Source organism: Armigeres subalbatus, chromosome 1 (assembly GCF_024139115.2).
Source record: "Armigeres subalbatus isolate Guangzhou_Male chromosome 1, GZ_Asu_2, whole genome shotgun sequence".
Taxonomy (NCBI): domain Eukaryota; kingdom Metazoa; phylum Arthropoda; class Insecta; order Diptera; family Culicidae; genus Armigeres; species Armigeres subalbatus.
The window spans coordinates 152,802,993-152,817,544 of NC_085139.1; the positions used below are offsets into that span (position 1 = coordinate 152,802,993).

A 14,552-nucleotide genomic window follows, 5' to 3' on the forward strand; every position below is an offset into this window, starting at 1 on the left:
TAGGGTGAATTTTTCAGACCGGTTTACACTCGCAGTATTTTTACAGGTTTTGTTTTTGATTTTTAAAATAGGCTTCAGAAAATATGGGTTCTTTGGGTAAGTTGGCCTTAAGGTCACTCCTGACGGAATCCAAGTTTAAAAGTGCTCGCGTTTTCGGGGGCACACCACTCGATACGGAAGCACCGCACAACTGTCATTTTTATTATTTTACGCATGCTGCGACGCAGCAAAGCTAAGAAGCCAAAGAATCGATTGATACAATAAAACGAGGTACATTTTTTGCTGGGAAAGGTCAATTGTTCAATAATCTTTTATTATAATAGGAATTTGGACTCTTTCTAACAATTTTATAATTCTATTACAATTTACAAACCTTTTACAAAAATATCGTTAGATAAAAATTTGGTATTGTAGTCAAATTTTTAATATGAATCTTTAATTCCGATAAGAATTCGATTAGTAGTTTGTACAACTGATTACAAAAACGAATAATTTCTTCAGCACGTGTTGGATAAATACTACGAATGCTAAAAAACGAGATTTTCAACGAGGTGCATTAAAATAAAGTTCTACATTTCATATGATTTTGTGCATAAATTCAGCTGTTAGAAACCGTCAGAGATCCCGTTGCTTGTGCCCCCATTTGTTAAACTCTGTCGCCCGAATGCGCGCAAGTTCAATTGATGATCGCCTTTCATTTGCCAACCAATGTCTATTTCATGACTAAGTACCCAAAGGCAGAAGCAGCAGCAGCAGCAGCAGATCAATGAATTCGGTTGTAACAGAGCCATGTTATGCTGGTAGTCGTTACCTTAAATATTATGTGTGTACGAGCAACCGAGAACTGGGCCCGATGATCACACGCAAAAAATGCAAACTTTAAAGTCATGCTGCAGAGTAAGAGTAATGGTCGAAGATTAAAAGTGATAAATTACGAACTTGACCTAGGTTTAGGTTTTGCTTTGCACTCGGTCGATACCAGCCTGGGCTCGAATGGTATAGTCCGGACCCAGTAGTAGTTATGCGAGCGTGTGTTTGTGTCTGAAATTTATGAGCAAGACTTTAAGTTCCTGCTTGTATTTTTGTTTTCTGGTAGTGCTTAATATTTTCCACCACTCCCAGTAGCCGCCGTCTATCTGCCGACTTCCCTGTGCAATTGTGTGCCTCATTTTTCTCTTGTCTCTTTTGTTGTGATTTTAGGGCAGAATTTATTGTTACATTTCTGTAATAATTAATTGTCCCGTCTGGCCGTTTTTCTTGTGGTGTAATTTTTCACAAAGCATGTTACGTGTGTCAGGTTCTTCGGCGAGAGGAAGAATTCTACTTTCACTATCATCGCATGCCGGCCGTCGGCAAAGTTTTCACTTACTGCGTGACCAACTGAGGCAAAGTTGAACTGAATAAATTTTTGTTCGACAAATTATTCCGTTCCAAATCCACTCTGCTGGGGCAGAAGCAAATTTCTACTTAGCAAATGCCCAGCATGCGTTTGATGCGATATTATTTTTTGAATAAAATATGAGAATATAATCTCTAGATATCATTTAGATAATCGACGAGGATATAAATAATGCACCCTGTGCTGGTCGACATGCTCTGAATAGCAAACTACGATCCGGTGGGATTTTGTTCCTTCCAGTTCTGGATCCCCCGAATCCGGAGCAACATTCCACCAGGAAGTAGCGCGCACATACACAGACACACATGAACGCACACAAATCAGCCCTCCGTCAGACGACGGATAGGAAGTAAGGGTATGCGACTGTATTATTTTTGTATCTGGCTGCGAATCATTGCGTTTTTCAACAACATAGTTTTATCGAACGAAAATGTAAATTTAATCACTTCGTGTTGGAATGTTATTTGGTATTATTTATCTATAATGTAAATAACATATTTTTCCTTCATTCTGCTTCTTTTTCCATATTTCGATATCTTCATTAGTAGAGTAATCTTCAATATCAAGCCATGGAACTTCAAGGTGCTCGATTTTTGTAAACCACAATGATGTTTTAACTGTTTCAGAACGTGGTGGGAAGATAAGGTCAAGTAATGCGCAAATTAGTGAGTGGCCTTCTTCATGAAGTCCATTCACTAGATGAAGAAATCGACCATGGGCATAGAATATGACTTGTATTAGGTTCAGATAATTTGGAGCAGACTGCGACTGGTAAGAACAAAACATATTTTTAGAAAAAAAGAGCTGTGATACCCTATTTTTTTATGGAGGTATAAGTTAAAGTTTAAGCATAAAAATGAAATGCTCAAAATAAAATGTCCGTGCAGTTGCGTTGCACTGCCCATAGTCGCATAACAAACCTATGTAATTTTTCTCCATGTTGGGGAAAATGTCGTTTATGTTTTCTAACTTATTTTACAAGGCAAAATTTTGAAAATCTTACAAATAGATAGAGCTGCAACCCTTCGGGATCTATGACTCGAAAAAAAATGCAACACCTTCCTTTGTGTGTTTTTTATGTCATGGGTAAAAATTGATAAAATTGCGAGTGAAACTAGTTTAAAGTGTGTTGTTTATAATTTCGTCACAATCTGCCAGAGCCCACAGGAGGATCGCAAAATAGTTGTGAATCGACTATTCGACCGTATCCCGCGTGATAAATTCGCGGAAGAAAAGCAAAGACGACAGACCCCGTTAACGTAAGGAAGATGAAGTTGAGGGATTGCTTCAATCATTTGATTTTCCGTCTGGTTCATCCAGCAGACAATGAAGCGGACCAAACTTCATGTCTTCAAGGTACCGAAGGCACTTAACCGAACCGATACAGAATAAAGAGACCACATTCCGTGCCAGGAAGCTATTCCGTGAATGGTTGGTGCAGCAAGGTGCATATTCGCTGGTAATCAACGTGGAAGCTATATAACGGCCAAATATGTAAAGAAGAATGTCTTCAGAAGCGCCCGCTGCCATTCGGCGAATCCGGTACAATGACGTTGTGTTTGTGCCGAAGGAGGCATATCCGTCAAACTCGTTAAAACTTCACCCAGTAGAAAAACCCTGGCGATTAAAAAGGGAAAACTCCGAAAAATAGAAAAGGTCTTCAAAAAGGACAATGTTTTGAAGAAAGATTGGATGAAAATGTGTGTAAAAAAGGGCGCAAGTGTTGCTCAGGATTTGATGAGTAGCGTTAAGTTCAAGGTGCGAGTATTTAGCCTAGAAGAGAAGGTAAAATAAACCAACCTTGCTAAAACAGAGCTAATATGTGTTTATTTATTCCCTGCGAGTTTCAAAAATATCTGATCTTGAATGAATTTAGAATTTATTTTTCCAAATATATTTATAAATTACGGGAATGATGACGAGGATGCGTCAAAATGATACGTAGGCCACACCTGAACTTAAGTTTTCATAATTTTGTAAGTATTTGGGTTCGGCAACTAGATACAGGTTACCAAAGACAATCAGGGCATTCAAGTACGTTAAGTTTCAAATTATCAGCTAGTTATGAAATTGAAATTTCAGATCATAAGAAAGTTAAACGGCGAAGACCGTCCTTGTTATGTTTTAACGACCCTAGTTATGTTTTAATAAAACTCTAAAATGAATAAACTGAATTAACTGAAAATTAAATTCGACAAATAAGTAATGCGATTTAATTGGCAGCAACCGGTGGCATTCGCGTTGTTAGTTTTGGCAATGCTATTTATTTTCTCGACCTCTATCATCTCAATTGCCGCATACCCTTAACGTTCCAACATTTTCTCCGGCAACGGTTTTCCCAACTTATTGCCGAAGTTTTCTGCTACGGATACATTATTGCTTTCATTCGCTCCCGACGGACAGACCGTGCGGGGCCTCAGAGATCCAAACTGTGGATGGAATTCTGATGATTTCTGGAAAAAGAAAATAATATTGCACTTGTACAATTTGCTCACAAAAGGTCAATCCACAAGTTTCACCAGCAAGCACCGAAGAGGAAAAGGAAAGCAAAAGTGCTGTGGAATGCAAACCGGAATAAATCAATTACTTCCGCTCGAAAGCGTCACCGGACGCTGATAAATTTTTGGTCCATGTTCGGAGGGATTGAAGGAATCGAAATCAGCACAATCTTAATAAAAAGATTGTATGAGGGGAAAGGTTAGCTCTAGTAGGTTTAATTCTTTCATTGGTAATGGGGGTTTTAAACCCTCTTGTGGTCGTTATTGGCATAAATATTTGATGTACATACAGTTTTTCAAACAATCTCAAATTTGTCTTGAGCTTCGGCTATATACGTACATCCATGTCCAAGGCCAAACGATAAACCGAGATTTGAACAAAAATGACGTTTGTAAGCTGCGGAATTCCAGCAGGAAATGAAAAAGTATTCCGTTTGAAAACATATTATTGGAAATTACATAATTTTCTGATCTAATACAATACCAGTAGTAGAACGAAAAACAAAAACTCCGTATACATAGATTTGCAAAAAAAAGAATATTTGTGGTTTCCTTTCTAGCTACTTATTCCATGAAGTACGCTAACCAATCCAAAGCAAACAAAATGGGAAGATCAAGACATGACTCTAATGATAATTTAATATCAATAAAGAGTAAAACTTATGAGTCGGTTGAGTATAAAACACTGATAGCAAAAATAGTCTGAGAACTGTTTTCACCACAGGTACACCGAAGTCAATTACCGTTCGTTTATTCGTTCTGTTTCTCGTACTCGTGGTGAACCAACCAACCAACCGCCCAACCAAAGGAACGGCATGTCGCCGTTTGAATTGCAATGAACCACCGACATCGGCAAAGGCAACCAGTCAGACGGAATCACCCTGACTGCTGCACTTTGTGAATGTGCATTTTCTCATTTGCGTTCTTCTCCGATTCAGAACTGCACTACTGGACCCGACGCACGGTTAACAAAAGTTTAAAGGACGTTTTCTTATAAAATATAGTCAAGAGCGCAGCAGAAAACAAAAATAAGGATGATAACGATGAGGAGGAAAAAAAATCTAAAAACAATCTATATGCTAATTGCAATTTGGGCCACCATTTATCCACACACTCGCGGCTGACGGAATTCGTTTTGCCACCGGCTTCAACGTGATCAACGTTTGTATGCATGGTGCATTTTGATTTCATATTCAATAAGCGCTCGCCCAGTGGCATATGAGCGAAAAAATAACTCTGAAGAGCATTCCAAATGACACCTAGTCGTGACTTTTATTTGTATTTTGTACTATAATACGTCACATATACGCGATAAAACGTCATATGTTATGGAATTAAATTTTGCACGAGGTTTGATAAACATTAGTCTTCAAATATTTCAATCAAATTTCGATAAATATCCAATGTTGGATGCTGCTGCGAATTTATGCCAGAGAGAGGTGTAAGTCCAACAGAATCTAATCATGATTGTAGCCTATTCGAAAGAAAATATTAATCGTAGGGATATGCGGATGTTTTATATTGCTTGTCAAATCAATATAAACTTGAACTGAATATGCAATTCAAAGAATTGTGTCTGCACTAACATTCGGTGTAAAATTTAAGATGAATTGTATCACATTATGTCCTACTGGTCTCCGAAGGGGGGGATAATGAAAAAGAAATATCAAAATGAAAAAAAAATTAAAAAACTCTTCGGATTTGTCAAAGAAATTTTTTTTAAATCCTCAAAATTATTAATTTTTGTGTTCCCCCTCAAAATATTATTTTTGAAAAAAAATCCGAGGAAGGAGCCATAATTGTTCTAAAATATTTATATTGGGCTCATTAAAACCAAACATTCAGCGAGTTAGAAAAAAATCGCCAAATGCTAGCATCAGAGGTAGATTAGGATACAGCTATCTTATAATAATTCGAATTAATCAACTTTTTTTAAATGTTATCCTTACACTTCCATGCCACCTATCACCCAAATTGATTGTAAAACAAACTCAAGAACTTGCTAATTTGAAAGTGAAAGACTGTAGCAACGAACGGCATTAGATTTAACGACAGCATTGGGCGACCTTCAGAAAACGTGACTAAAATACGTTTACTGAGCAAGCGCTCCAAACAAACAGTTTCACACCGTGCGTCGTCGTCGTCTCCAGCGTCTATGATGACTACCGTTAAATGGCTGCGGCGGCTCGCGATTCACCGCACGCGTGTACTCCAAAATTTGTACCGAAAAGTTGGCGGCATGATTTAACTTTTTATTGCCCATATATGTAAATTTGATTCCCTAGTTCTGTCAGCCGACGACGTAATTCATAGAGACGACAAGCAGCGGGGGTAAAAACAATCAGAAAGCGACAAGGAAGCCGGAGTGTGCTCCAAGAGAACATCCTTTCCATTCTAATTTCTGTGAAATGGCAAGACGAAATTGATTTTTCTTATTGACATCAAAATGGGTACGCCCTGCTCGTTTATCGATGTTGCTTCTCTTGTAATACCGACACCGACAATCGTAGGAGGCTGTGTAAAGGTCGTACGACCAACGAGTAGCGCTCCATCGTCGGTTCCTGGTGCCCGCGCGACGACAACAACGGTGAGATGATTTTCTATGTTTTCCTTTTCGTCCACCGTTTTTTACGATCTTGATTTTCCTCTTTATATTTTTTTTCAACAATACAATAAGGAAAACATTGCACATTTTTTCACATAATCTTCTCGGTAAGCCATCATCCTCCACTCCGGTCGCGTCTTCCGTAGATTGGAGCATAATGGCAAACCACATAAAGGAAAAAAAGATTATGTTTTACGCATCTGTTATTCCTTTATTTTTCCTTTTAAGAGAGTAAAACGAAAATGACATTGCTACCGTATTGAATGATATTAAAAAAGTTGCGTGAAAAGCGGATACTCCCCTGCACTAGCGCAGTCGGGCGGAAGGTACAAACAGGGCCAACCCCTGAAATCATTCCATCCTCCACAGAAGCTTTGTAGGGAGTAATTGAGCATCTCATTGACAAGCAGCGTTTCCTACTAGCGCGACGTAAGAAGGACTCGCTGGAAGGAACACTCAATTTCTGGTGTAGAATGCTCAGAAATGCTGCATTTAGTGCAGGAAAAGAATTGATGACCAATTGCTAATGTCATGGTAGCGATTTTATTCCTGTCGTTTTCAATCACAGTAACCGGATGATGTTTGTGATCATTTGCAGCAACTTTAAATGAATTATTATCCAAGCAATCACAGACGTCAATGCGGTCTTCACCAAGGTGCATACATCTTGGTCTTCACTGTACAGTTCTGTGAATTATTTCCAAATAGATAAAACTTAGTTTGAACTTGAAATTTCAAACGACAATGGCATTATCAACTGATTTGATTAGCTGATAGAAGAGAATCTACTATTAGCCACAACAGTTTGCCATTATAATATGATCATCTGTCTGTTGTTTCATGTTCACAGTGAACTCCCATTACTTGATGTTCTCTATCTCGATGTAAATTTACTAGCTCAGTTGCTTAACACTTAATTCAAAATTATAACTCAGTATTAATTTTGAAATCATATAAAATAAATCATGTTAAAATTATATTCCCTTATATTTCTTCATTAGATTTAAAACCAATCCTATATAAATGCCAATGAATTCGACTCTAAGACATCTAATCCTTAATTTTTGATAATTCTTGATTCCAGTAAGGGGCCTTCCTTAGCCGTGCGGTAATATGCGCGGCTACAAAGCAAGGTCAAGGTGACGGTGGCTGAGTTCGATTCCTGGTCCGGTCTAGGAAATTTCCGCTTGGAATTTTTGTTTGACTTCCCTGGGTATAAAAGCATCATCGTATTAGCCTAAAGATATACGAATGCAAAAATGATAACTAGGCTTAGAAACAACAATTTTTATGGTTTGTGCCTAACGTAAGAACGACACGACACTCATAAGAAACGCGACGCGAGACAAGACATAACATAGATGTTATGTCTTGTCTCGCGTCGCGTTTTTTTAAGAGTGTAGGCTTAGAAACCACGCAGTTAATGAATGTGGAAGTGCTTAATGAATACTAAGCTGCGAGGCGGCAATGTCCCAGTGGGGGATGTAATGCCAATAAAAAAAAGAAGATGATTGCAGTAATGTTAACTAAAAGTCTTCAGGAAAATGCACTTCCTTTTCAAACAAATTTGATAAACAAACCCATAAAATTGTGCATTCGTCATTCTGAATATGCATAAGAATAGTTTGCGGCAGAGGGTATCAAACAAATAGGATTACTCATGAGTAGACACAAATTTGATCTCTGGAAAGAGGGGAGCATTTGCTCGTTTCACTTTGACTGTGCTAAGTGATTTGTGCCATTACATATCGTCATGAGTTGCAGTATTGAGATTAATGATTGTTTTGCTTCATGCAAAAGGGGCAGAAAAACTATAGAATGTGATATTCCAGTTGAATTTCAATAATTTGTGTCATATTTGTTTGTTAGATACAGGTGGATACAGACGAAGTGACCCAGCTGAAATCGTGCAGCGAATTAAATATAAAAAAATAGTGAGGAAGTCTATATAATGAGAAATGAATAAAAATCTTTAAAAGCATATTATTGCATTTCATTTTAGGTACTTCTCTCAAATTCAAATATTTATACATTTTGTACTAATAGCCCCAAGTTATAAGTTTTTTTTCAGTATTTTTCTCCAAAATTACTACAGAACCAATCTGAACAAAATGTGCTCGCGGCATCGTAAATAGTATGAAAGTTATTCCTTTCAGCGGACACGCGTTATGAATTATTTAATAATCAATATGATAAGCTTCCTGATGATGAGTTCAGCGACAGAGCAGGAGTACAAATATAAGGAATTAAAAATGCATTATTCATTTTATTATAACTCTTATCGTCCATCTCCCGAGAAATTGTTTCCAATTCACAGCATACTCGTATTCGAAGAATGGAGCACATAAAAAAGCGAGTAAATATCATCCCAAGCGCAGAAGGAAGAGGAAGAGTACCAAAAGGAGGACGTACGGAAAGAAAATCATTTTTGATATAAATTTTCATATTTTATAGTTGAGTGATTTGACCAAGATATCATCAGAGAGTGGCCAAGAAGGGTGCGAAGGAGCGAACCTTTTGCCGAAAATATAAACTCGGTATGTGAGCCGCTTTTTACAGCCTCGCCCCTTTAATTGGGAATTGCCTTCGATAGTAACACAGAAGCCTTCCAGAAGCTCCTCGCTGCAGTTCAAGTCAATGAACGCTATTGAAGGTCAGGGTCGGATCCGACTAGTTATAGTAGGAAAGAAACTCATTAAGGTTTGAATTCCAATTATAGTACTCGACTAAAATTTTGTTTCTACAATAGTTTAGGAAAAATTCAAGTTCAACTTTGATTTGCACTTTGAACCGAATAAATGCAACTGATTTCATTTGCTAAGAATAATTAACGTTAACTTTACAGTTATGATAAGCTTCAAGTATTTTGATTTTCGGCTTAAGTGTAAACTGGTTCTTATTCGACCCTGGAGAAAAGACAAAATTCGAAAGAACAGCTTCTGTATGAAGTATCCAGAAAGTTCATTGTGTTATGGAATCAGGATCGTAGTGCAACCAAAAATACGTCCAGAGTAGCGAATAAAAACCCGGTCAACTGAACTCTTGGCATGGGTACGAAATAACAACTTTTAGCGCTCTCCCTCTCAGGCCCGATATGATGAGTGATATAGTGCGATCTAATAGCCTGCAGTAGCCACTTCATATAAGTTTAATCAAGAAAATGTGTTCGCCGAACGGTCCGGCGAGCAAAAAATAATTAAGAGATCTTCGCGAGCAAGCAGCCACGTTGTACTCTTTCCTTCAGCTGTCTATCACGGTCCAGTGAGATTCTGACAGACCCGGGCTTGGAATGTATCAATAATGACTTGTTGTGTGTTTAATCAGTTGCATTTATATGGCCGTATATGCTGCCCTGTCGGATACGATACATCATGAATCAATTTTCGACTCCGAGGCGTAGTATGCGGCGGCGCGCTAGCACACGTCGATCGCGGCCTACTGCGCCAGTCCGCTGCCAGCGAGGTGTCGATGGGACCGTACTAAATCATTTTTACTTAATAATCAGAGTGTATGCATTAGTGCACATATTTATGTAGAGATAAATGCTGGACACGCGTACAGGGCGACGCAGACATGCAAAAAAAAAGACGAATCATTTTTTGATACCACGTCGTTGCTCTACTCGGGAAATGAGTAAGTTTAACATTTGTCTAGCTACTACATTACTATGTTGTCATTGCCACCGCAGAAGGCGCTAAGTAATAATTCAAATTATGGTAAAATCAGTCATTGGGAGCTTATCAAGCAATGAAATCATCAATCATTAATAATTCCCGCTCAAAATCGACGACGACTGTAATACCCATTCGGTATGGTTTTTTCACTACTAAATGATGGATCTAGTGTTTGGATAAGTCGTTCGGGCTGAATTGATGAGTGAATCTTTGCCTAATAGGTCTACACGATCCTTACCGTTTGCTGCCTGATAATTACACAATGTGACCAGGAGTATTTTTTCCAAAGAATGATGGGGCTTACCGTCTGGAAAGATAGAAAATTGATAATATTATTAGTATTGATATATTGATACTGTATACAAAATGTTTGATTAATTATCATTTTATTTCGAATCACTCATGTAGGCTGGTTCTAAACCAATAGTCTAGTGGAAAATGTCAATCACCAATTGACGAAGAATTTCGCAAAACATCATCAGGCAAGTTTATACAATGAGCCAGTCAAAAAGAAACAAATTGTTTGAGTTATAGGAGGTATGTATGCGAGACCACTGAAATATGCTTTCAACAATCCAGTGACAACAATCCAATCCCTCCTTAGCCGTGCGGTAAGATGCGTGGCTACAAAGCAAGACCATGCTGATGATGGCTGGATTCGATTCCCGGTGCCGGTCTAGACAATTTTCAGATTGGAAATTGTCTCGACTTCCCTGGGCATAAAGTATCATCGTATACGAATACGAATGCAGGAATGGTGACTTGGCTTAGAAACCTCGCAGTTAATAACTGTGGAAGTGCTTAATGAACACTAAGCTGCGAGGCGGCAATGACCCAGCGGGGGATGTAATGCCAACGAAGAGAATCCAGTGAATTAAAGGAAATACCGGTAATTCTGAAAAGTATTAATCCGCTGATGAAAACCAACAACTACTGATAAGAACGATGAAGTTCGGTACAGCTTTATTGAGCCGATACAAATTTGCCATACCAGAAATACATGAATGTTTTGTAAACGCTGGCAGTAAATTAGAGACCAAGTTTTCAGAATTCAAGGTGCAATGAAGAATGTGCAGACATCTAATCTAGTGATTGTTCTTCGCAACACAGATCAAACTTCACTTATTTAGTCATCAACTATTTCCTACTCGTCCTCGCCGACATCGACGCCTCCGTTACCCGTATGGGTCGTTTGGCCGAATGGGTCATTTGGTCACTGTGAAAAATGAGTAGTGCCAAGTGGGTAGTGAGACGATTCTCTACCCACTACTCACTTTTTACATCGAGAAGTGAGAAGTGAGACGTCTGTGAAAAGTGAGTAGTTCGCAGGTAGTAGTGAGACGTCTCACTACTCATTTCGCGCTTCTCACTTTTTACAGTGAGAAGAGATAAATGAAGAGTGAGAAGTGAGACGATTCTCTTCTCATTGCTAATTTCTCACTTTTCAAATGAACTATTCGGCCAAATGACCCTTTCGGCCAAACCTTTCGGAAAAATGATCCTTTCGCTTAAATGATCCTTTCGGCCAAACTACCCATTCGGCCAAATGACCCATTCGGCCCAACTACCCTTTTGGCCAAATGACCCTTTTGGCCAAATGACCCTTTCGGCCAAATGACCCTTTTCGGCCAAATGGGCCCTCCATAGCTGTGCGTTAAGACGCGCGGCTACAAAGCAAGACCATGCTGAGGGTGGCTGGGTTCGATTCCCGGTGCCGGTCTAGGCAATTTTCGGATTGGAAATTGTCTCGACTTCCCTGGGCATAAAAGTATCATCGTGTTAGCTTCATGATATACGAATGCAAAAATGGTAACTTGGCTTAGAAACCTCGCAGTTAATAACTGTGGAAGTGCTTAATGAACACTAAGCTGCGAGGCGGCTCTGTCCCAGTGTGGGGATGTAATGCCAATAAGAAGAAGAAGAAGAACAACTCATTCGGCCAAACGACCCATTCGGCGAAACGACCCTTTCGGCCCACGACCCCTTCAGCCAAACGATCATTTCGGCCAAACGATCCGTTCGGCCAAAGGACCCTTTCGGCCAAACGATCCGTTTGGCCAAAGGACCCTTTCAGCCAAATGACCCTGTCGGCCAAATGACCTTTTCGGCCAAATGACCCATTCGGCCAAACGACCCTTTCGGCAAAACGACCCATTCAGCCATACGACTATTTCGGCCAAACGACCCTTTCGGCCAAACGACCCTTCCGGCCAAACGACCCTTTCGGCCAAACGACCCATTCGGCCAAACGCCCTTTTCGGCCAAAAGACCCTTTCAGCCAAATAACCCTTTCGGCCAAATGACCTTTTCGGCCAAATGACCCATTCGGCCAAAAGACCCTTTCAGCCAAATAACCCTTTCGGCCAAATGACCTTTTCGGCCAAACGACCCTTTCGGCCAAACGACCCTTCCGGCCAAACGACCCTTTCGGCCAAACGACCCATTTGGCCAAACGCCCTTTTCGGCCAAAAGACCCTTTCGGCCAAATGACCCTTTCGGCCAAACGATCCTTTTCGACCAAATAGGTTTCGGCCTAATGGTCTGTTCCAGCATTCAACCACATGGCTTTCGGCCAAATGACCCTTCCCCGTAATGATCGTCTCTCTATACGTGGAGCAACTCCAAAACTTCGTAAGGTCGGTGCTTACGTATAGGCGGAGGAAGGCTACTGAGATCCGTCAGGAGAACGTCGAGCAGGTTGCCAATCGGCGGAAACTTATGTCTCCATCAAGCAAGGTTACGGAAGTTTGCCGGGAGGAAGACCTGCCCTGAGCTGTGAATCGGCGTAGAAAGACAAGAAAGCCGCAAAAGTTAAGGAAGCAAAGGTGTCGGCTGCTAAAAAGGGGAGTGGGAGTGTCCGTAGAGTAAAGGGTACACCTTCCAATGGCCCCGGTAGGAAGAAAAGAGGCGAATCGATTATCGCCAAGGTTGACGGTAAGGCTTACGCCGGTGGCCTAAAGGCCGTGTGGGGCGAGGAACAGCTGTGGCCTAGGCAAAGATGTCAACGGCATCCGTAGAACGCAGAAGGGCTGCGAGAAAAAGTTCTGCGTATAAAAAGTTGACTGAAAAGGTGCTGGGTGATAAAGTGAGTGAATGATTCGTGGATCATTATTTAAAAGATCCGGTTCACCCGATCAGCAAGTTATTAGACCATTTGTAGGGAAATAATAAAATAAAAAAAAAGTTTGTAATCCATACGCTTGTGAACAAGAAAGGGTGAAGTTATTGTCAGTGCGGTTCAGAAGTGTGAGCCTGAGTGACCAACGTTTCATTATTTTCCATTCTTCTTGCGTTTTGTTCTAAGGATCCGATCCGGTTGAAAGATCCGGATCATTAGAATGAATGACCCAGATCTAATCCGTTCATCAAAGTGATCCGTTTTTCCTATCTCTACCGTACACTGGACCTTGTGTTCTGTTCCTATAATTATAAACCAAACGTCAACTCTGGTTTGTTGCCTGTGGACACGCATCATCCTCCAGCCAGGTCTGGATTTTGAGAACGTAGATTATGAGTTGCTCTGCGGCGATCTTCAAAATGTTGATTGGGACTGTTTTAATGCGAGTCAGAATGTTAATGAAATGGCAAGTAAATTCTGTTTCATCGTTCAACAAAAATGGTTGCAAGCAAATGTTGCTGCCCAACGGCGCCCAAAGTCACCTGCTTGGAGTACCTCGTGACTAAGAAAGTTGAAAAAGGATAGAAATTCCAGCCAGCGAAAGCATCGTGCGCAACGGTCTTTTGAGAGCAAACTCCGTTTCCAACGTGCTAGTAATATTTACCGCAGCTTGAATCCGGAATTATATAAGGCCCACGTTATGAGAGTGCAAACCAATCTCAAACGTAATCCCAAAAGCTTTTGGAAGTTCGTTAACAGTAAAAGGACAAACTCATCAATTCGAAAGAATGTGGTGTATGACAACGCTGAAGCGAAAACATCTGCGGAATATTGTGAACTCTTCGCTAGATTTTTTGAGTCCGTATTCAATCGTAGCCCTGCTACCGATGCCGAAGCTGAATACGCCTCGCTAGACGTTCCTTTTGACTTGATTAGCCTAACAACATTCGTGGTCACCCCCGCAATGGTCATCGCAGCCGCCAAGAAGATGAAAAGCGGTCCAGATGGAATTCCATCTGTTTTATTCTGTCGCTGTTCCACTGTTTTTGCCGAGCCTCTCGCTTCTATTTTCTCCCGCTTACTCGATGACGGCATCTTTACGGAGATTTGGAAGCAATCCTATATGTGTCCTGTCTTCAAAAATGGTGACAGAAGGGAAGTCAGAAACTACAGGGGGATAACTAGGTTATCAGCTGCGTCCAACACCCAGCACAAGAGAATAAGTCTGATGTTGCTTTGCTGTCCGACCCGTACCGCA

General features: G+C 40.3%; 1 protein-coding gene across 1 annotated transcript in view; it reads right to left on the reverse strand.

Moving 5' to 3' along the window:
• Window positions 1–11,385, reverse strand: part of LOC134206638 (homeobox protein homothorax-like) — a 240,411-nt gene extending 229,026 nt beyond the window's left edge. Inside the window, exons 1-2 of the mRNA XM_062682368.1 lie at window positions 11,325–11,385; window positions 10,415–10,483 (exon numbers count right to left, since the gene is read on the reverse strand). Coding sequence (XP_062538352.1) covers window positions 10,415–10,483; window positions 11,325–11,385 — 130 coding nt within the window. The remainder of the gene's footprint in view (window positions 1–10,414; window positions 10,484–11,324) is intronic.
• Between the last annotated feature and the right edge of the window lie 3,167 nt (window positions 11,386–14,552).